We start from the raw sequence: 24,787 nt of genomic DNA, 5'->3' as shown, positions 1-24,787 counted from the left end.
ATTTTTCTTTATGCAGTTTTAAACCAATGTATCTAATTTGTATGTTTTAATCTAATAATGTATTAAAATATAATTTCCTGTTATACATTAACATACATGTAAATTGGCTGATGATAATAATGTCAATGGTCTGATCCTCAAAACTGTAGTCTAGTTCCAAGCCAACCTGTACATGGGAACTTTTATGTTGATTTCACTCGGTTTCGAGTAAGGTTATATGGAAACAGAAACCATAATGTAGCCGTTATGATTTTGCTATTGTCAAAGGTGGTTGCAGTGAACTTACAAATATGCCAAATATTGTTCTTGGGATCTGTTTCCTTGTTACCAAATTGAGTATTTTAGCAACTGGGGAGGCTGGAGGGGGGAAGAAAATGGTAGTAATCCCTAACTGAGCAGCAATACTCTCTTCTGAGCCCCTTGATATCTAAGTGCATTTTGGTAAGATAGGTACAGATTGTGAAAACTGTTGAAGCATTTAAGCGGGAAGTGTGATGGCAGGTAGGGTCTCTGTTAGGTCAGAACAAGAACACTGAAATAAAGAGGGTGAAGGCCTAATGTGGACAGGGATAGAGGTGAGAAAGAGGGGCAGGCATGACAATAGACATCATGGAGTGGGCTGCAGCAAGCAATGCAGAGAAGGCTAGTTAAAGGCACAGAGCGCTCTGTAAATGGCCTGTGTTTCCTTGGTTTGACCATTAATGTTTCCAGAAGCCACAGAGTTCTTTGTTAATTCCTCTTCCCAAACTCACTGTTTATCCAGCTACCTCTTGCAGGAACAGGATTTGTCATAGGGGAACATGAATTGTTCCTGTATGGAAGCAGTGGACAAAAAAGTCTGCACCAGAGTGTATAATTCTCCAATAACTTTCTGGTCCAGAGCTGGACCTGCTCTTATTTATTGCAATCAAATTTATTGCTGCATTGCTTCACACCCACTCTGGTGGCCTGTAATCCCTGGTTTGTTTGAGCAATGCGAGTTTGATATGTTGCACCTTCTTCCTTTTGTATACAGAATCTATATTGTGTTAACAGCTTTTGCGTTTATGGGAATCTGGGTAGTTACCTGTAGTGCAGCTCCTGCATAAACAATACAGTCAAAGGATGGCAGATGTCGGTGTAAATGCTTTTGGGCTGTTGCAGATCCTTGGATCTTATGATCTTAAGAAGTAATTTTTTACTTTCCCTATGGTTCGAAGAAGTGGAATTATGGGAAACAGTCCACCACCCCTTCTGGACAACAATTTTCTCTGTGAGAAGTGAGAATGCCACTGTTTCTCATCTATTACTTGGGAACTACCCATATGGAGATTATTCTCATTAGTCACTTGCAATAAACTCACCTGCCAGTTGGCAGGTAGAACTGATGGGGAAAGTATAAATAATTTCCTTTTTATGCTAATAAAAATATAGGGATGGTTAAATAAAGCAGGAACATCAGTTTGACAGAGATGATACTGATAGGTGTTTCACAGGCTATTTAGTTTTCCCCTGATAGCAATACTAGACCTACAACATTTTCCCCAAATGTTTGTAGCAAATACATTCTTACCCTATCTTGATAGAGATTAACATGGTAGAACTGGAGATACGTAAACAATCTGAATAAAATATGGTATTGTCTATCTTTACTTATGGGAAGTCAGTTAAAAAGCCCACTTCCATAAAAACTTTTGCCTTTTTTTAATATATCAACTTTGTAACTGCTTTGTGATTGTATCCTGAAATCTGCTTATCAGAGGTAGCTTTTGGTGTTTATATTCTCTGTGATATGCAGCAAACTGTTTTTGTTTATTTTTATATATTATTTACTGTACACTAATATATATTGTATTATGTAAATCAGTTATTTTGAAACTGAGTTATGACTGCATCAATAAATAAACGGATTTTAATATGAAGCTATTATGTCTTCTGTTTATGATTGTAATGAAGTTGATTTAATGATAAACACATTTAAGGAAGGGCAGAACTGACACAAAGAAGCTGAGAGATCCTTTGGATGGATGAGGTCACGGTATGGTGAAGTCTAGATGCTAATAATATGTTAAAAGGCTCTACACCTTTGCTAGGGAAGGAGCCCTGCATTCCAAGTCTTACAACTTGAACTGGAATTTGCTGCTAGCTGACTGCCAAAACTACTGGTTGAGCCAGTCCAGAATAGAGAATAATCAGAAGTCCAGAAACAACCAACTCCATGGAAGTTGTGACTGAAGTCAAATTCATTCATAGAAGAGAAAACTGAATTTGTGGAAGGGAAGGAAATAAGGGAGACCAAGATGAAGAGGCAGGAAAGGAAAATAGTTATGCAGCCACGTAGCTGCTTATTACCTCTGACATAATAGTCATGAGGTGGAAGGTGTTTAAAACTTTTTCTGCCCCTGAAAAATTCGGGTCTGGTTACAGATATGGATTGAGAGGTTCTTACAGTGAGATGCCCTGTGTCCTGGTAGAGTGGTCACAGAGAAGACAAACTTGAATTTCTGCAGCAGACCTTGTGGCTTCCCCATTCTGGCCAAGTACTCTGGCTGAGAAGGGAGGACCCTAAATGTTTGTTTTCCACTAGTTTTGCTGTTGTTTAAACCCTTTATTCTTGACAAGATATTAACTTCTTATTTCTTATACAATCCCCCTGAAGCTCCTACTAACAGCACTTAAAGTTGCCACGTGGTTTGAAGTTTATCTAGGCAAGAGCTTTAACTGGCAGTGGGAGATACTGGCACTCAATATGTTATTTGTTCAGGACTATATGCATGAAAAGCAACTGCTTTCACTGTGAAGACACACATACATAGGAGAAAAATGAAAAGTAGGTAAACTAAAGAAAAACTTCATATTAGAAATAAAGGGAAATAAAAAAGACAAAGGGGAAGAAGAAGCATGAGAGAGAGATGAGATGAAAGAGAAAATTAAAAGTAACATGATATAAATTGAATAACTGTGATAGGTACCGAGTTAAAACAAAGAGGGCAACAGACAATGCAGCAAAGGTCTGAATTAGTAAAAGATTGAGGTGTCAAATAGAAAAAGGTCAGACAAATGAAAACAGAATACCACGGGGGGGAAAAGAATAATCAGAGCAGCAAAACTATCTTCCAAGGTAAAATTTACTACTGTAAAGAAGGCTGACTTGGACATGATAGGGCATGAAAGGCGTTATATTTATTTACACCTTATATGTTGTATCACTGAGTTTTGTTAACAGAGATAGGTGTTAATTCACAGGGCACAGGTGGGACACTGGATATGTTATTGCTATTCATAAACATGATTATTTTCATTTTTAATAAAAGAAGGAAAAAATTAGATGCCTACTGAATTCTGAACAAATCAGGTTTTCACAACGCATGCATTCAGTCAATTTTATACTGCATTCAGCATTCTCTGATCTTTGATAATTCATAAGTGGTACAAAGTAGAAAATTTCTGAAATGATATATATTGAAAATTCAGTCAAGAATAGATTAAGATTCTGTATCCTGGACTTGGTCAGAATTTGGGCAGAGACATTGCAGGAATTCCTACCAAGATGCTTAGGAGAGTGATATTAATGACTAGTCCCCTCAGAATAAAGCAGTATCTTGGTATGGTGCAATGGAGTGTTATGCTACCCCTTTTAATAGTGACTGAGTTGTAAAACTAAGGATATGGTCAGATATGAATATTTTTCCTTCTTTTCAAAGAAACATTAGGACAGTTAGCCACCTGAATTCCATTTGGTTTCAATTAAAGTTGAGACCTTAAATGTGTAAATGTTAAGAATACTCAGTGTGTAAGATATATTAAAATTCTGCCTAGTGAGATCTTTAATGTATTTTCAAGGTAATAGAGTATCGTACTCATGTCTAACTTATTTTCTATGTTTATATTGCTGTTGGGTGATTTCAATTTCAGTTTCAGTTGCTCAGTCTGAAAGAGTGCACGGGATGGTATTACCTAGAAACAGGAACATAGTTAGTATTAGGCACTTTTTTACTTTCTGCTTTGGCAAGTTGTAAACTGTAGTGTTGTCCTCCCTAGTCGTGCTGCTGTTCCACTTACCGTGGCGATGCATGTGTTATGTCTCTCTGTATTGACTCTCTAGATTTCTACTGTTGTTTCAGGCAGTGCTGCATTTGAAACAATGCCATATATGTATGACAAAAAAGGAGAGGTGACAGATGAACAGCTGGAGCCTGTTAAATAGCCTCATTTAGTTTAAAGTGTTCAGATTCACAATGTTACTTTGAAAACTAATGGAAAAATATTTTCAGAAACCTGTCCTACTAGAATTGAACATTACACATTCTCCTTTTCTATTCCAGGGGATTAAACATTGTTCTGAGATGTCTCTTTTCCATAAATGAGGCATTTGAAAGGTGAAAAATATTTGGATTTATAAAGGCAATACTTCTATTATTTTGTTTATTAGAACTCTCGGGATATCTTTGCATTATTTATAATTTTCTTCAAAACTCTGCAACATTTTTAGTTACAAAATTTTCATGAATGCATATCTTGTCTCTTTGTAACTTGCATAATAAAGATACTTTGCATCTCCTTTTTATTTACAACCTGCCTGTTTTAAACATTTTCAGCTATAACACTATTTTTGACAAACATGATCTGCCAACAGTTTAACAGTTTTTAATTGGGCATGTATGTCTAAAATCCAGACATACCTGGCTTGCAGCTTCTGCTTTCAGATCTTCATCCGGATCTACGCCAACTCTGTTTAAAAACAAAACAAAACCAAAGACATATATATGGTAAAGATCTGATGTGTATTAGAAAGCTTTGAGGGCAGAAATGTTTCTCTTGTGCCACTCATTAGGTGAGAAACATGGAGACGAGGTGCCAAAACATTAAGATCACTGTTTTCATCAAGGAAATTCTTAAGTTTTTATGAAACTGGAGGTTCTTTTTAACTGCCACTCATAACACGTGAGATCAGATCTTTACCCTGGCTCTGATCCATATCTGAGGAGAGACAATCAAGTCATTAACCTCTGCTATGAAATCCTTAATTACTGGCAGAAGAGAGGCATTGAAGAGGAACTGGAGTTAGGTATGTGGAGGATAGGACTGCAGGTGTCTGGCGTTTCTTGACTGTGCTGCATTATGGATAGCTTGTAGTATTTGGAAGGAGCTTTAGTTGGTGCACAAGGCACAGGGAATCAAACCAGAGGGGAGAGGAGACTGCACTAGATGATGTGCATGATGATGAGAACCTCTGTGGCATTTTATTAAGGTTGATGGGAACAAAAAATAAAATTGGCTGTTGAAAGTTATGTGGTGGAAGAATTAACATGTTTTGAATATGACATACTCAGAACTGAAGAGATATGCAACTGAGAAATGTTAAAAGTTGAATGACAGAGGCTTGTGCTGATGTTCATACCAAGAAAGGAAGGAGAGCAGTGAGGGATCGTGAATAATGAACCTTCTTATCACTGGAATCTGAAGCCCACAGCAAGGGTGACCAACAGCCCCTGAATGCCTCATAAGCTTCTGCATAGTATCAGGTCCATCGAGATAATACAGAATTTACCAATGCAAAGAAAACATCCTCTTTCACTAGATGTTCACTTCCTTCTTGAATATATGTTTGGTTTTGGTAATACATCAGAATAGATTTAAAAATAATATTTAATATTAAAGATTACATACCCTAGCATTCTTTCCTGTAAACATTATGCATACACTCTTATTCAGTCAAAGACAATGACAGAAAGATGCTTTTTATATGTAAATACTGAATGGAACTGAAAATAGATGTTTGTTTCTATCATAGCTCTTGAGCTTCAACAAATCTGAGTCCTTCAGGCATAAATATTTCTTTTTATTAAAAATAACGATCCTGGTGCTGACTCAACAAGGAGAATGAATAGCTGTTTCTTTACCTATTTTTTTTTTTATTCAATGGTTCTTTAAATTGCTAGAAAAGGCTTCTGATGACACTACACTATTCATTAGTTTGGAGTAAAGCAAGTTAGGTATTTCCCATTTCATTAAAATGGAAACATTTACATGGGAAAAGAAAAAGAAACAGTACACAGAGGTTTAGCCACATATTTGACATCGGATTTATTATTGTCAAGTACAGAGCAGTGGTGTCCAAGGACTTGTCTGTGGCCGGCATTGTAAAACTAAGCAGTGTGAGACAGCCCTGAACTGCAGAGTGTATAGTGTAAGTACAGCAGGTTGGGAAGGCTGAAACAGTGGCGTAAATGCAGGTGCAGTGGTCCCGAACTCATAGAATGCGGCAGAATCAGAAAGAGGATCCCGATCTCCTCAGTGTAATTACGTGCCCTGTTAATTAGACTACACTTTTTTGCTAGATGCGTTCACCACCAACACTACTTGGTCAATACAGAAAAACACCACCAGTATGATAGTTAAGGGTCTGCACGGTTCTGGAAATAAAAAAATTCAAAGCATTTATGCATGATAATTGCAGCTGAAAGACAAGGCTACAGCACAAACTTCTGCACAGTCTCTCCTCCTTAATGAGCTTGACTTGACCTCAAAGAATCAGTCTCCTGTGACAGAAGTAATTCAGCTTTCATGCAGTTGTAAACTTGCTGGAGTTGAGGAACTGCCAGTTCTGACTGACTGTGTGTGTTGGAGTTACGATGCATTTATTAGAGAATGAGCTAAGACAACAAAAACCATTTGACCTGGGACTAAAAGGACTGTACTAGCAAATGTGGAAATGGATAGGCAATGGGGACAATAGGAGCTGTGGTATTTCAGTAACAGGGCTATAACTGCAAACTGATCACATTGACAACAGGAATCCACTGGCTTAAGAGAAAATTAGGATTTACACAGTTTCTCAGAATTTGTGGTAAGATTCTCTGCATGTATAATTTCCAATCCTTATGGTTACAGAGATAGCTAGCTGTTTTGCCTTGTTTATTCTGCAGACAATAGATTATTATGATATTGCACATATGAAGATACTCACATGAAATCTTAACAGGAGTATTACATTTAAAGCCAGAAAAAAACAGAAATAAATACCTAATGAAATCACATTTCTGTCTTCGATTTTTCACACATGAAAATGGAAAGAAGACCTCTATGCCACATGAATGCCACAGAGCCACACTGGATGATTTCCTTTCGGTCTGGTCTCTACTCTCATTTAAAACCCAGGGTCAGATGCCATTCCTTTTTTTTTTTTTTTTTTTTCATGGAATAGTGCCTTGCTACTGGAAATTATTGTGGATTTAAAGTCCCTTGGGAAAAGGACCAGCTCATTTTTTGTGTTCTATGGGAAAGTTTTTTAGTGCATTAAAACAGCAATATATTTTTGTAATAATTTGAACATTAGCAATTTTATTAAGTATGCACTAAGACTCAATTCAGTCAGTTCTGAAACTGAGGCTAATTATTTCACATCCAAACAGAGGCTTGGGTGCCTGACATCAGGCACCTTCCATTGAAAATCATGGTCTGCTATAATTAACTCTCATATACTTGCCATGAACTAGAATGCTATTTTTAAATTGCAGATGTTGAAAAAACAAAGCATAATAAATTACATGAGACAGTCAAGACAACTGAAATTAAGCACAAATATGCACTTCAAGTTTGCATCCTTGTACTTCCTCAGAAGACCTGCTATATCTAATGCTATTGCCCCTAGAATTTGCAAACTTAAATTCTCTACAAATTTCTATGAAGCCCTCTAAGAAAAACTCTGTTGTTAATATTTTTATAAACATCTTTCCCTTTTTAACCTTCTCAGTTTTCCGTTTCTGTGAGATTTAATGGATGGTCAGAAAAATATTTTCTTAGTATTTTTTCTCCTTGCTGTCAACTTTGTGTCTCTTCTCCTGTTATCTTGTTTTAATACTTGCACTCTCCCTTTTCCATCTTTCTGTCTCACCCTCCTGATTGTGCTCTATTACTTGTTCATTTCTTCTTGGCTCTTCCAAATAATGTTTGCTTTTATTTCTGCCTTTATATTTTTGCATATTTTTATTCTATACATTAAACATTTAGGATGAGTTCTCTTTCATAAAAACAAATGCAATGACTTTTTAATCAGATCTATATTGCAGTGGAGTTTATCTACTCTATGTATTTAAATAGGCTTTAGTAATGTCTTAAATTCAAATGCCCTAGACATGAAGGAATTAAAAATCCTGAAAGTCGCTCTGTGTTTGTTCTTTTGTGTGTATGCATGTGTGTGTGTGTTCTGTTTTTAAGTAATGGCTGGATCAAAATGTGGATTCAGAGATTGTTCAAAGTTGCTATATTCAAAATCTGGAAGTGAAGCTTGTGACTTCAGCCAATCTCTAGGAATTAGGCCTAAGCATTGCTGGGAACTGTGTGTTAGTCTGCAGAAGTACCCTTTACAGTTGACAGTATTTAAATCCCCATGTGCTATCAAGTGCATCATTTTTTTTAGCAACAGTCAGAATGCGTTTGGTAATAAGAGGAGGAATTTCTCACTGAATACAAAGCAGTCGATAACATCTTTTCTTATGTGGTTTGAAATGAAAATGGGTGGAAAGATAAATCTGAAATTGTCAAGGGAACCAGCAGTAAGAAATACAAAACCAAGTCATGGAAATACTGAGTAGTAAATCACTATTGAGGCATTGCAAACTTTTAATTTCCTCACTTCAAATCACCACAAAGTCAATACTGTAGGATAAAAATCTCTGCTTTCTACAGTGAAGTACAGAAATATATATAGACTCGTGTCTTCATGATGATATAGGCATGCAGAAGAGAACTCTTGGTGTCTATACTTACAAGTGTGATTCTCAGCCCTCCCTCATTTTAGGTGCCAAGAAATCTGTATATAGAGACACCTCTCTGAAATCTGAATGCTAATTACTGAAATTCTGCTTCTGGGCCTGTATAGGTTTTCTGTATTTTCAGATCAGAGCCTGGTTCATGCAAGCTGAATCTTGCTTGCAGTCCCACCTGGTCTAATTTGCACCTACCATACACTTACACTGGTTAGCTGTGCTCCAGATGAAGCGGCCAGGTCTGCTTTTATTTGGAAACATGTCCTGAGAAAACGTGTAGTTGATTCCATCCTCTTTATTTAATGACTGATCAATTTGAGTGTCCTGCAAAGAACTGTGAAGCCTGATTTCATGAGTCACTTCAAACTGATGTGCTCCACCTCTCAGAAGTGCCGTAAATACTGGCCTGAGAATGATATGGGTGGTGGCACTATCCACAGTCCTGCTGATATAGCTCTGTTGTACCAAGCATTTTTCAACTTCAAGCACTAATGAAGACCCAAGAAACAATTGTTTACATATATATTTTAATGCAGCTAATGATTGAATGAACAAAGTGTCAGGCTTGGGAAAGTTTACAAGAGAAATGTATCCTAATGTGAGTAACGACCTTCCCTGATCTAAGTTTATGATAGTGAATGTGTATCTGAAGGAACATGATATTACAGAGCCGTCAGATAAGGGTCAGTTAGCCATGTCTCCTCTACTTCCTCTTCTAAATCAGTGGGAAAACTAAGATAAATCAAGTGGTGAAGAGTCTAGCATCTTTCTGTTTCTAGCCTCATACCATAAAATGGGGATAATAATGCTTCTTTCACCCAATTGCTCATCTCTTTTGTGTATTTAGCTTGTGAATGCACATCATTATGTTTGTACGAAATTTAGCTTAGAACTATGATTTTGTTTATAGCCCTAGAAGTGCTGATGTAAAATAATTAACAACAATATTGGCTTCTTTGCTTGTCAAAGCTTTTACTGGAAGAACTCCCTGAGTGCAATTGCCTCAGCTTTCCACTGGCTGCATCACTGCAACTAAAAAAGTCTTTAAGCCTCAGCTTATATCTCAAAAACTGCACATACCAGGAAGGGTTTTTTGAGTAAATGATTTATAACCCAATTTTCAAAGATGGCCATTAAACAGCATTTGCAACAGGAGTGTTGAATATTTTTGCATGAATAAATCTGAAGCTTGTAGCTATCCATCATCAGCATATTGCATTCAGTACAGAATTATTAACTGTAAAGACTAGAAACATGAGCAAAATCCAAAAAAGATTGTTTCACCATCTCTAATAAATCATTACAATTGAAATTAAATAACCTTCAGGATAAATAATGATTGCTCAGGCCATTATTCTTGTCCATGTGGCAGTAAGTGTGATGTGTGTTCCTAACCAGCTGACACCAAAAAATCTGCTTTTGCTTCTAGATTTCTGTATTGCTGCTACATATTGCTGTTGCTGTGGACTGGTGCTGTTGGAAACATCTGCTTTTTTATAGTACAATATTTTGATTGACATAAACGGCATGGAGAATTATGGCATGAGTATAGATCTTCAAAGTTCAGCTCAAGATGATTTTGATAATAAATGAAAACACTTTAGTTCAAGTTTAAAGCAAGAATAATCACTTGTGTCTCACAGCAGAAAGAACAAATCAGTTTAATTTCACGTTGAGAAGGATTAAAATAAATTATCAGGTAAATGATGCTTCCTAAATGGTTACAACTGTTTGTCATGTGGCTAATGCTTTCTATCTTATATACACAACATAATGAAATAGAACAAAGAATATGATTTTAAATCTGTAGAATCATGTAAGGGATAAGTGTGCCATACTTTGACTTTTGAATTTATTTCGTAAAACTAGCAAGATAATTTTTTGGGAAATGCTACCGAAAAACATTACTCCTGTGGTCAAGGTCTATGGACTGTTTTTGGTGGACATATGGAGAACTAATTGGTTGCAGCTGGCAATTAAATTAATATGGTAACTGTATAAATGCCTTACAAGCCCCACAGAAGGGCTGTGATGCATGGCGATAATGCATAAATGCAAATAGAAGATAAGGCTGAAGAAGGAACTATAGTGCTCTGCAAGAGATTCACAAGTTATAGTCTCTAGATGTGACCTTAAGTATCAAAAAGATTGTGAAACTGTGGATAATGTCACTGCATAAAATTTTACCAATCACTTCCCTACAGCTGTGCAGCTGTGTGAAGTAAAATGCTAAAGTTTAAAAATAGATGATGGCTTACATTTACATTTATATCATGCACTTATGCGGATAGTAACTAGAACGATGAACTGGATCTTTAGATATCTGGTATCTGATTCTCTGTTCTGTTGCTCCTATTTTATCTTGATGGAGGGTAGGGGCGGGGACAGAAATAGCTTCATCCCTTTGAAGTAACAAGGTACATCTGTACAGCAGAATGCAATATCAGATGTCTTATAATCATGACAGCACGGCACTCCAGCTCAGGGGGTTCTGAGCAGCAGTGATTTACGTCCCTATAATGCTTCTGGCACACGCAGTAGATTATGAATGTCATTGTGCTATATGAATATATCTTTAATGAGGAATCCGGCCTCTTGCTTAGAAATATGAACCAAAGTTGACAAAAATTATCATCATTTAACTTCTGTGGAGTTTTTAGAAATCATCATTTGTAGTAGTAGTATCAGTGCATGTGAATAGAAATGGAATAAAATTGGCGTGAAGGTTGGCAGCAACTGAAATAATGTGAACTTCTGTGTGGTGACAATGTAAGAACTAGGACTTGTTTTCAGATTTAAGGAAAGATGATTGTAGTAGATTCTCGGTCTAGAATAAGAGGTATTTGTTCATTACGTTATGACACACAGGCTTGTTACACCAAAGATTAGCAAATGTAGCAGGATGGGAAATGCAAGTTGTATATTTATGTCCACAGACACTGTAATTGCATGAATAAAGTTGAACTGTATGTCAGACTGGAAAAATAGCAGCTACTGACTCTGCCAAACCCACCCTGCACACTTACTTTGCTCTAATGGCATACTACTTACAGCTAACTAAGCAGGCCTAACTCGCAGCACATTGCTGCAAGTCAGTTTAGGACTTTTTCATATTTAGGCAGTGGGCTGCATGTGATTCCAATTTTAAAGCTTGATTCTGAAAAATGTAGGGCAAGGCCACTTTACATTCATGTGTATATATGTACATGTGTGCAGTCTTTAGGGATCCAGACTTCCTGCCTCTGATATGAAGTGGATGTGTGAGAAATTTGATTTCTGTGCTTTCCCTACAACTGTGTTTTTGGACTTCACAGGAGTTGCCCAATTAAAGATTTTCAATGTGTGGCCCATAAACAGCTAGTAAAACCCACAGACCCTTGGTAGGAGTGTTAATCATTCACTCAGGACATCAGCTGATCAGCACTATTTTGCTTCTTTTCTGTACTGATGTCTCTTCTGTGAAACTCTCCCTCACTTTACTTTTTTTGCTCCTTGATTTTTGGTTTTTCCTTTATTTCTGGCCTTCCTATTTATATATGCTTATAGTCATATGTTTTTTCTGTATTTTTCATTACGCTGTGGTATGTGATCCAGCTATAACCTTCTACTTTGCTGTTTATAGCTCTGCTTTGCTGAGTAACAATTCACTTGTATGTTTTATTTTTGTACTCCAGCCTTAGGGAGAAGAAAAGTCTTTCATAAAATGGTATTTTTAGTAGTCCAAATTTAGATTAATAAACTTTCTGATTTAAAGTGTATGGAAAACTCCACCACTCTTCCCCCTTTTTTTATATCCTTATCTGGAAACTGCATATATTGGATGCACTTGTTTTTCTAGGAACCTGGCAGTGTTCAGATCCCTCTGGCGGTTTGGCAAATCTTTGTTCTGTTCCCCATTCCTTAGTAAGGACTGGACTGTATGTTGTGTGCTTGTGTGTCAGCTATTCCCTTCCCCCTGCCCCAAAAGAGCAGTTTTTCTTCATCCTTCCTTTCTCTGAAATGCCCCCCATGTTTTTTGTGCAGGCTCTGAATTGCAGTATGAGGGAGTTTCCCCAGGGTGCTCAGCACAGGCCTAACTGCTCCCATCCAAGCCAGTGTCACTGGTGCCACTGACTTCAAAAGAAGCAAAGTTAGAGCAGCATCAAGAACCTTTCCTTAATATTTTTGACATCTCTCAAAGTTCCTGAGCTATACAGTGATGTGGTCATTTTAATTTTCCACTTACTGTACTGGCATCACTCATTTGACACAGGTTTCATTAACAGACTGGTGAATGGCACTTCCTGGTACTGCTGTCATTTGCTATTTTCCTAGTGAAATAAATAGTTTCATTCAGTTAATTTCTGTAAAAAAACAAGACCTATAAAACAAGGTAAGCACTTTACTGCCTGCTTTTCAAGCATTTAAATTCTGTCTGTAAGTTCCTTCTTGTTTAGAAGAGCAAGAGCAGAAAGTCCAGAACAGTTTCGTTAGATGTAGGCAGTCAGATATGGATTTATGGGCAAAGGGTGGGGAAGCTTCAAAGGATTGTAATCATCCTAAATTTTGATTTTTAATCTCAGCTAAAGAAAAAAAATTAAACCCTCGGCAAATCTAAAATTTGGGATAAATCCATTGCTACCAGAAGGCTTCTAAAATGAAACTCTGATGCTAGCAGTAGAATTTTTAATATTAAAATGGTACAAAACTATCAAAAATTGGCTTTGTCCTAAATTGGAAAAAATCTGTTTAGACTCAATTGAGATGCAGACACCTCTGGAGAAAAATGTGGTTACAAGGTCACATCACTCGGGAATACTACATTGCAATTAGAGAAACTGAAAAATAGTAACACATGAAAAATAATGTAACTTGAATAATTTTCTAAAACTGCAAGAGAAGTTTAGATGTGAGGAATACACATGATAGTAGCTGGAATATACAGTGCAATTATCACTTTCTCATTATGTCTGCATTTTGCTATTCAGTTTTCACCTGAGTTTTATGTCTCAGATGAGAGGTAGGACTTTCAAATAACAGGATCCCTTCATATCATATTATAGAATTGATGCAGCATTGACTTAAGAGAAAGGATGGGATTTGGTACCTCTTTTGGTAGTAATGAGGTTATTTCTTTTGAGTGCCAACCCAGTAAATCCCAACAAAGGTGAGCTTTTGAAATGTTATTGGATCACAGCACAGAGTGGCAAGGCTGACCCATCCAAACTCTTTATGCTGTGACTGTTTGTTGTGGGTGGGAGGGGGGAGGTACGTTTTGATTTCCCTTACTTTAAGCCAAATGATCTTGTATTTTGAAAAGCACTTCTTGGAGCTGGTATCAGCCTACCTGTGTTAAGGACAAGTGATGATGCAGAGAAAAGGTGATGGCAGGTGCTTTTTTGCTTTAACTTAAGATGCCACAAAATGGAGAAGTACAGACACACAAATGCATCTTTGTATCATCATTTCAATAAGAGGCAGTACACAAACCCCAGTATTGATCAGCCTTCACATGCTTGAAGAAATTCAGTATCATTACCATACCTCTTTCCATGCTGAGAGGAAGCCTATAGATCAAATGCTCTGTACACAATTCTGAAACTGTATTAATTAAAAAAACCCTAGAAGATTATTAAAAATGCATTTTCGGTTACTGCAGAAAGACCAAAACACTACTGCATTACAAGTATTATTTTTGCACATAGCAAATGTCCTAACTGCTACTTTTATGAACTCTATGTTGATGAATACAGTTTTCAAAAAAAAAAAAAAGAAAGTCAGGAATTAGGCCATTTTGTTGGCATTTTACTTGGACTACTAATGAGCTGTGCCAACCAGAAAAAATAAGAACTGATTTTACAGAAGATCTGTATGAGGAAAAGAAACTGTGCTCAGATATATTTTGACAATTTCCTACAGATGAAGCTAGTTAATTCTTGGCTCGGGAATAACAGTTCCCTCCAGTGAATTATGTCAATGATTTTTAGAGCAGTAAAATGTTTGTACTGTGAATCACTTTAGGTGTTTGTTCCTTTATTTTCCTTGAACATAAACAGCACAGTTTTGGAAAGAAGCCCAGGCCATTGTGGATGCATTACATTATTGCTAATGTGATTAACCTAAAGTAAAACATTAAATGCTCCTGAAACATTAGTCTAAATAATGAGGTGACCAACTCTGAGTTCCCTGGGCTTACAGCATGGGGCAAAACATATGCACTTCATCTTTCGCATCCACATTTGAAATTTATCACATAAAGCTGGTACTGGGAGCAATTCTGTGCACAGCCATTGTAAGTGAAGAGTAATGCTGGTCAAGCTAAATGTATGGTACAACCAAAACACGAAGTAAATGCTACTGGCTTTTCTGCTGCAAACTGGTGACAAGGTACCTGGCATGAAAGCTGTCACTGATCTTTCCATTTAGGCTGCTCTTTTCACAAGCAGTTTGTAGATTGGCTGTGTTGCTCAAGTCGTATTTAATTTGCAGTTAGAAATATGTTCACCTAAGTTTTGTCTGAAATGCTCAAAACAGCAGGAAATGATAGTAAGGACCTGTACGGATTGATTGACCCAAGACTGTATAAAACACTTATGGTATATTGAAGTATATACCTTCAAAGATATGCTGTACAGCTGTTTTATCAAAGGGTAAATCAAAATGGCCTGTCTGAATTCTTGAAATGGTCTTAACCATATAGCACAATGGCATTTAGAGCTGAGGTCACTCCATTCATAAGCAGATACACTGTAGTTTGTAATGTGACTAAGCATTGATAGGATTTTTGCATGTTTCCTCATCTAGAAGTAAATATCGTAGAACAGCAAGTTCTCAATTAGCTGTAACTTAGTCATATAAATATATAAAAAAATCCTGCGATAAAATTAAAGAATGCTTTTATTTTATTTTTAGTTATCTATTTTCAGATCAGATACATGCTCATTAAACTTTGCCAACTCTGGGCATTCACCTTCTTTTCACATTTGAAATCACAAATCAAGTTTTACGAAAAAAGAACCTGGGGAAAAGTCTCAGATTGAGTAAATTGTTACATGCTAAAATGGAAGACTTTTGCCTAAATTTTCATTGTCTGATGTGTGCAGTGTCAACAATTATTACCCTTTCAATTTTAATGGCAGAGAAACACCTCCGCATATTCATGTTAAAACACTCTTTAAAGCCACTTTAAATACAACAGGAAAAACAGTAGTGTCATTTGTGAAGACAATCTTCTAAAACACAGCTTAATTGAAAATTTAACTTTTCATTTCTTTTACAACATTTCGCTTCTCAGCATCAAAGAATAAAAAATGACACAAAAAGACATTCTATTTAATTTTGTTACTCTACCATTAACCCCCCATAGATTATATGCTCCTGATATCGTAAACCTTAAGTAAAGCATAGTAGACTTTTTGACAGAGAGTGGCTATATGGAAGTGCTGGAAAAGTATGTTCCTCTTCATCTAGTGTTTATCTCATTCCATGTTGTTTTTAATGAATGAATTGCTTTAGTCCACTATAATCTTGGTCTGATAATTGGACTGATTAGTTTAGAGTGTAGATTTCAGTTGATTTTAAATTTGGTTTTTCAATATAATCATCCAGAAACTTGGCCATCTTTACCAGTTTCAGGCAATACATTTGGATCTTGCGTGCTGTTTCAAATAATATTTAGGCTGTTCATTTAAAGACTTAATGTCTCCAAAATAGATACTGATCTGTAGTCACACTTTACAATGCTAAACAATGCAAGAACTATTATTGATGTAAATGTGCATGTGTGCATGCTTACAGACAGACTCTCCAACTCTGTACTACAGCTACAGAGTTTCCAGAGGGAAAAAATATCTTCTAGTGCAGTTGGCAAATTTGGACAAGATGTCATCCATGATAGTGTAAATTCTGCTAGTCACACAGTGAACATGGAGCAGTATATAGCTTTGTTAGAATGTTATTCAGGTTTTATTTTTTCCTTTTCTGCTTGCAGGAGAGTTTTACTTGTACAACAACAGCAACAAACATACTTTTTTCGGAGTATGCAAAGTCCCTTTTTAGAGTTCAGAAAGTACACTGAATGAATACATGTTAGGTTTGGTATTTTACTCTTGAACTAATAGTCTCACATTTTTAAATATACATGAATTGGTAATAAATTAATTTATTTGGAGAGAATAAGAGCTTAAGTGGAATGTAAATGATCCAGAAGCCCAGGTCCAGTGCCCTAACATAGGTGAAATTCAACTTATATACATACATTTCCATTATGTCATGTTGTGTTCAGAAGAATTTAGGAAATATCAGGCACTTATTTTGCATTTGTGAATACTTATTCAGGGAAAGCAAAGGTTTCAGATGTCAATGTTAGCTTTTTCCTATCGTGTCAGCAACTCAACTGTGGCTGCCTCTTGATTCTGTTAATTCCATCAATCTCAAGTCAAAAATTACTTTTTTTTTTTTTTTTTTTTTTTTTTTTTCTGGTAATGATCTGAATTAGCATTCTTGTCTGGTTTGTTGGGGGCTCTCTGCTAAAAATATGCTGTTTTGAGATTTTTGTTGTCTGCACCAGTCCTTGCAAGCCTTCTATGAGCACCCAGAAGGAGAGTTAGTCACCCCCTTGTTGAATAGTACATATTAACTGTGACACTGTAGTTAATGTTGATAAAACACTTTAATTTTAATTGATTGAAGCCTTTATCTTTTTACAAGAACATTTGGAGACACTCTTCAAAGCTTCTAGTTTTTTAAGTTTTTTTTTCTTATTATAACCATATGCTTGAGCATAAAGCCTGAAGCACCCAGTTGAAGTAGGCTGCCATTTAAAATGAGTGCAGTGGAAAAGGGGTGCTGGGAGGATGAGGTAGGAAGCGTGCTGTAAAGATTCATAGTTTTATTTGTTTCTTGTGTTGCTTTGCGGTGTGTTGGAAGCTGTTTGCTGCATTATGGTTAAGAAAGGGACTCTATTCCCATTGTGTTTTTGTCTTCTTGTAAAAATAAGAATAAACTACTGTTTGTAGCAGCTGAATTCAAGCAGTGATGACAATGAAAGCAATAGCTTGCATGAGATAATGAAGAGGCAAAGTGAGAAAGTAGAGTGAGAAATTGCCTCAATCAGGGATCCCCAAAGCATATTATACTTCTGCCTACAGGCCAGGAAAATAAATGAATGTTATTATGACAGTCTGAACCAGCTGTGGATCTGTCCCCATTTATCCATTGCCACTCAGCTTCCCTGGGGCTCTCAGTAATTCTCTGTGGCTAGTGACTTCAGGCATATGTGATAGTTCTGTCAGTGTATTCATAAATATATGATACTTTGACATTGGCTTCAGGTTCCCACCTTACCGAACAGAACAAGAAACTTTGACAGCTGAAAGGCAAGTCTAATCCTTAAAACTCCACATGCCCTGCACCCTAATGAATCAGTAAATACTGTTAGGCAGTACTTCTTAAATCTAAAGGATTTGCCTTGTGTTTGAGGTGTAACACTGGGATCTAAAGAGACTATATATATGAGTTGAGTTGTAAACTACAGAAGCTTTTTAAATTTTTTTAGAAGCCCTATAAAATATAACTTTTCCTCTTGTCATGAGAGGAGGCTTATTGACAAAATCATCAATAAATTATGCTTTTTAAAGAGGATTTTGTGTAGTTTTTTGTTATGGTGATTGCTAACAGTCTGTTTGGTTTGGTACAACTCAGTGTGGTAGAAAATACGCCAGGGAGCTTGCTATCTAAAAGACAAAACTGAGGAAGGGCAAGAGACACTGTGAAACTCAGAAGAGATTAATTAATTTTACATTTTAAATGTATCACTGCTCCTTTTTGGGACATGCATCTTCTTCCACTCTTATGTAAGTATGGTGCAAATTGAGGTATATATAATAATTTGGTTTGAAAGCTGTGACATCTACTTAATCTAAATTGGAGAACTTGTCACTTGTTTATAATTAATATTTTCAATGTAAGTGATAGCAAAATGGCACATAGCCATTATAACTTAGATTTCAAAGTGATAGGGCAATACAAAGAAATGCTCTGACAGAATCCAATACAATGTTTCTTTTTCCAATATTGCATTGAGCATAAATAAGAAAGGATGTAGGCTGCAGACTGTCTTTTGGAATTAAGCTGGGCAAATGAATGATTTTATTACTTTTCAATGGGAAAGCATTAAATTAGTATTTCTGAAGATGTGAAAGAATGAAATAATGCCACTTTTTTGGTCAGTAAACTAAGACACAGCAATTGAGCCATATTTGGAACCTCATTTTATGGGCTGAGAAGTTTTCTTAATACTTTTAGAATCAGTAGAAAGTAAAACCATACCCCAAAATTGCTTTCAAAAGGCGCATAAGCCCTGAGGAGCCCAAATGGTGCTCATTTAAAATGGGAGCTAGTCACACAAAGCCTGAGATCTTCAGATCAACAAAGGACAATCAGATTGGTGGGAGATAATGTAGTCCCACAGATTTTAGGAGGAAAAAGTAATTATCTTTGGTCTTTTTTAAAAGCTTGATCTTAAGCAAAGTCACATATACGTATATATAAGGGTCACTGGGTCAGAGAGCACATTCTTCTGTAGACTACTGAATTAGGGTACTGGAAGACCTGGATTCCGATCTTTACCACACAGAAGATTACTGTGTTTTAGTTGACTCATTTTACATGAAACAGAAACACTTATTTGGACAGGAGCTGAAACCTCCCTAGTGAACACATTAACCCTTAGTCTACTGAATAATTTCATCTAATTTTCTGGTTCAGTTAATTATTTTCTAACTTATTTGCTTTGTTCATCTCATAGATATCTATGCATGCATGTGCAGAACTAGTGAGGTTTGGGCTAGAATTCCTCCAGGAAGGTGGGAGAAATGGGTGTGAATTTAATGAGGCAGAGGAAGCAAAACCATCAAGTCTGTGCCACCAGCTGATGCAGCAGGCAAGAGGGAGAGCAGGGCCTCTTTTGCTGTGTCTAAAATGAAAACAGACACCACCACAGCATTTGTAGGAATCCCTTTGGGCGGAGATTAGAAAAACTAAGGGACTGATCAAGACTCAAGAGATTGAGGCAGGCTACCTGAACCTACACTGCAATTCCTGACCAGGCTTAATGCAGGTGGATAAGTGACGACCAGAGGCAACTGGGAAGTTTCAAGGACACAGTGTAAAACACTTCGTCTACTTGTAGGATTGGTTCAGCAAAGCATGGGGTTTTAGGATTGCTGTTTAGGGTATTTTACAAAACCAGTACTTTATATATAGACTTATATATTACATAGAAAATATCTTGGATATATAAAAACAGAATTTTATGTACGATTTCAAGATTCCTTTATATATTACTTGTCATTATGTAACAAAATGGTGTATCTCTGAAGAAGTAAAAAATGCAGAAACTGATAATATATTTTTAAGTGCATTAAAATCAATTACTTCTTGCTGAGATAAGAGGTAATTTTCCCATTTAAATCTCATAGATATACAGACTAGCAAATCACTGTTGGGCTGTTTCTGCACTGATAATGCACTAAAAAAAGCCTGTATTGTAGTATAATTAGCTGTTTACTAAGTGCTAAAAGCCCATAGTGCTATACAGAGTCTAGGTTATTTAATATCTGCTTTAATTAACCTTTCACATTTAACTAATTCTGGAACAATTTGATAGGTTTGTTATCAAAGGTGCTAGAGCTTTCCTTCCACTATAAATTTTAAAAAAGAACAGAAAGTTCAGAATTTCTAGAGGAATGTTTCACAAGAGGTGAAATTTTCATGAAAGTTGAAGTCACACAGTTCTCTTCTGTCACTAAGTTCCTCTGCAAAACCCAGATACACCCAGTTGTACCAATGTATGTTTTTATTTGTTTAGAATTACAAGATTTCTAGCACAGCCCATGTAATGTGTAAGACCATTGAAGCCTAATTCTCTTCCCAGTTAGCACCTTTTTTCTTGTTGGAAGACAAAAGATACAGGTTTTCTTTTCTGCACTTCATATATAGTTTACAAATGGAATTAAATGTTTTTACACTGTGTGAAATACCCGATAGCAGAAAGAAAAACTGCAGGAAATCTTAAAAAAAAACCTGGGAAAGACTGAGAAACTTTGTTGTTGTTTTTTTATTTTTTTTTTTTTCAGACTGAAATGAGCTTTTCAGTAGAACTGAAGTGAAAACTTTCATCCCTTCAAAATCAAACATTCATTTCATTTTTTTTTTGCGCTGAAGAAATTCCAATATTCTTTGTCAGGTAAAATGGGAGAACAACTAACATATGTACTTCGGAAATTAAGCAAACTAACAAATGTGAAGAACATATTAATTTTATAACCTTCTATTTTGAGCCAGCTATGACAGTATTACACAGTTCTTAAAATATGAAAGTTCAGTGAGTTTCCAAAGCAATTATTTTGCAAAAATCAACTGTATCTGATCAGTAATGGAGTTAAGAGGTATCTTGGTCAATACCTACACAGCAGAGATATAGGATTCACCTCAGCAAATGGCAAACATGATCATTTTTTCTAGAGTCAGGATTTTGTACCACGCATTTATCTCAGCCTTTTAAAGGCTCAAATTATTTTTCTCTGCCTTCTATTTACCCTGAGACAACTCAGTTTTGACATATGCTTGAAGTCAACTGGGTTTATGCTTGCACCAAATTAATTTTGGCGGACTACTTAGAAATAGAGTTCCACATTAATTTGGCCTATTTTGGTAGAAAGTAATAAGTCCCAGATAATTAAGACATTCCCCAGCAGTGTTTCCAGATAGCTGTGTTTGATTCCTTATTTGTAGTTTGAGCAACCTCATCATGTTGACTGCTGCATAGCAGCTACCTTTTGTATGACAAGGAGATACATTTTAATGGAAGACAAAAATGATTGCATGAAATGGAAGAAAATTCTTGCATATCCAGGCATATAAAAGCAATGGTATTTTAAAAGATAACAAATACTTTAATTGACACAAACCCTGTTGGATGTATTCTATTCCAAGCTATAAGTTTATTTATCATTTTCTGGGAAGATCTGTATACTGTTCTGGGGTTTTGGCACATGGAAAATTCATTCTATTGTTTATTCCTAGTAAATTGAAAGGCATGAATCTTCCTTATTGCTGTGTAATTTTCCTCCCTTTCCTGTAACAAATATTCTAGCAATAAAAGTGTATCTTTAATTTTTTCATTGCTTTTCTGTTTTCAGTAGCCATGTGGAGCTAGATATACAAGGTATGTGAGGTGGGATTTAACTGTCTGCCATGTTAGGAGACTGTGCCCCAAATTAGACACCTCTGGCCAATAAAGACCAACAGTGATGACAGCAGGAGTTGGGTACATGTCATGCACAAGTCACAATTACAATCCAAAGTCTCCCATTCAACAGCTGCCCAGAGGGCTGCCTTTCACAGTCGGAATCAGAAAGCCCGAGTCTTCTGTATTTTTTTTTGTTTTGGTATCAAACATAAATGTTTATAAACCTTGTTTAGTATCATTCAGGCAAAATGCTATGGTGAATAACTCTGAGAGATCAAATGCACACCTTATCGTAGCAGAAAAGTTCCTTGCAAATAAATGATAGGCATTTCAGGAGATCACTGAGATTCATTACCTGGATGATTTCTCATTTTCAGATAGAAATGAAAGGAAATTATCCATTTGCTCTTTTTATAATAACATCCAATACATTTAAAGTCCGATTTCATACTGATGCTTGATTTATAACATTTACCAGGCTAATCGTGCTCTAGCTACTATTATAAAAGCAGCAAATACATTAACCCTTTCAGCATGGGTGTGCCCCAAGAAGCATTTTCTCTGCTCACAATTTCATGTGTGATGTGGAACATCTCAGGGTTTGAAGCAGAATACAATTCCCTAATTAACATGTCTTTAGTCAGGAACACCAGATGACTTTCTATTTCTTGTAGATACTATATACACACTATGGGTATACATACCCACAAATCCAGAACTGGTGGCAAAGATCACCAGCCAAATGGAAAGTATCATATCTAACAGTATTTTTTTATAAAAAAAAAGATCTTTAACTACGATCTAAACCAGTATTTTAGTCTGTGCTACTACAGGACATCAAAGGGAACAAAGTGATAAACCAGAATCTGATCTTAGGCTATGACCCATGTCACAAATAATCAATAGATTACTGTGAAAATTACTCATATGCTTAAATACAGTGATCTCTAATGTGCTTGACTGAATTTGAAAGTGCTGATATTTATAGTGGCTAACACTCTGACTCTTCTCTGGATCACTTGTCACCCATCTACTGGTGGGCAGCGAGTGACTGACAGCCATGCAGTTTCCTAAGTCAACCCTAAACTACTATTTTTCTGTCGTACCCAGAGTACTGTGTGGGAGCAAGGATGGGGCTCATCAGCCAAACTATCTGTCTTGAAGATACCACTCCTTTGATAATCGTGCGACAGCGTCTTCTCTGAGCTGTTGTTTTGGACTGTCTATGAACTCACACAAAAGTTGCCTTGTTATATTTGAATAATTATCAAGGTGTTTTTTGCAATTGTGAAACTTACCTTTTAAGTAGAAATGTAAATTTTGTGACCTAAAAGTCTGCACATAAATCAGTAATATCCTAATGCTGAGGTGAGCCCAGGAAGACAGCAACATAATTTCTCGTGTATATGCAGTTATTTTTGTTAGCATAGGAACATTCAAACTATCATCAGTATAAAAGACTAGCAAAATGCTGTCCCGTAGAAGCTCACAGGTGCAGACAGTTGGCCAACTAAGGACAATAGTGATTTTAAAATAATTGCAGCATTAATGATTAGACTTGTTACATTAAATTACAGGTGTCTCTGGATTTCAGAGGGTTTTGTTAGCATTTAAAAGACTTTCCAGGCAAAGACAGTGTGATCTCTGTTGAAAGTGTGTCTGAGTTAAAAGGAACTCAGTGGGCTGAAGATGCTTGACTGAAATTGGGCTCTCAACAGGAGTGTTTATTGCAGCGTGACTTAAAATATTAGCTATACTATGGCTAAAGAGGACTATGACCCTGGAAAAAGAGATCAAGCTTTGTTTATTGGAGCTATTTCTGTTACTGAGAGGGAATACAAGTTAGACTGATTATGAGTATTCTGAAAATAAAACAAAATAAACTGTGAAGCACACAGAAATATAACACTACTTGAAAACATACTGCCTTTGACTGAACTGTTCATCTCTATGTTGTGGTCACTCACAAATTACAGTTGAAGATACTTAGGCTGACATTCTATTTTCAGTAGTAAATCAACAGATCCTTCACTTTCACTGAATTGTTTTCCAGGACTCTAGAGGAAATATGACCCAAAGGAATACGGTTATAGAAGACAGAACGTGCCAAGGCCAGGAGAAAACATTTAATTAAACTTCCTTTTCTAAACTGACTTTCCTTCCTCTTGACAAATGGTGAAAGGAAAATGTGTTCAAAGGAATATAAGTGAAACAATTAATAAGGTTCATAATAATTTATAACTATTGAATTAGGGATCATCTGAAGATATGAACATATGCTCTTGGCTGTTGCGCTCAGAGTATCTCAAGGACTAGCTATATTTCAGGAGGAATAATCCTTGTGCACCTATGTGAAGGTGAAAAAGGAAAGCTAAGATGCATTTACTCAGAGTAAACATTTCACTTAATCTAGGAATAAATGAGGAGCAATAGGGATCAAACTCCTACATGAATGTAGTTCATAACAAATGACTGTAAGGAGCTGTACTATCTCATGCTCTTCTATGTGAGCAGAGCAGATTTCAGCAATGGAGTACAATATTCTGATGAAGCTCTTAAGCAGGCAGCAGGATCACTCCTGCTCATCTCAGCTGACTGCAGCCTCTTTGCCTAGATCAGCTGTCAAGACACCATTCTTTCCAGTGCCATAGTCACATCTCACCCCAGTAAGATTAGAGAAGGCAATGCTCCACTTAACATTACATGAAACTGTCTAAATCAAACTTTTGAAAGTGACTTAGGAGCTTCACCTTCATTGAATTTCAATGTACTTGAAGTTTCTAAGCCAATTCTGACTACAGGACTT

The 24,787-nt window shown here is 36.3% G+C and overlaps 1 protein-coding gene across 3 annotated transcripts in view; it reads right to left on the bottom strand.

Annotated features, from left to right (window-relative positions):
- SLC9A9 (solute carrier family 9 member A9) overlaps window positions 1-24,787 on the bottom strand; it is a 208,675-nt gene that overhangs the window by 56,100 nt on the left and 127,788 nt on the right. For all 3 annotated transcript variants that reach the window (XM_033005451.2, XM_033005452.2, XM_033005454.2), the window contains exon 13: window positions 4,662-4,710. In XM_033005451.2, coding sequence (XP_032861342.1) covers window positions 4,662-4,710 — 49 coding nt within the window. The remainder of the gene's footprint in view (window positions 1-4,661; window positions 4,711-24,787) is intronic.

The sequence above is a fragment of the Tyto alba genome, unplaced genomic scaffold (genome assembly GCF_018691265.1).
Source record: "Tyto alba isolate M040663 unplaced genomic scaffold, T.alba_DEE_v4.0 Super-Scaffold_10, whole genome shotgun sequence".
Taxonomy (NCBI): domain Eukaryota; kingdom Metazoa; phylum Chordata; class Aves; order Strigiformes; family Tytonidae; genus Tyto; species Tyto alba.
Note: the sequence above shows the minus strand (reverse complement) of the source record. Positions and strands in the feature narration are given on the sequence as shown.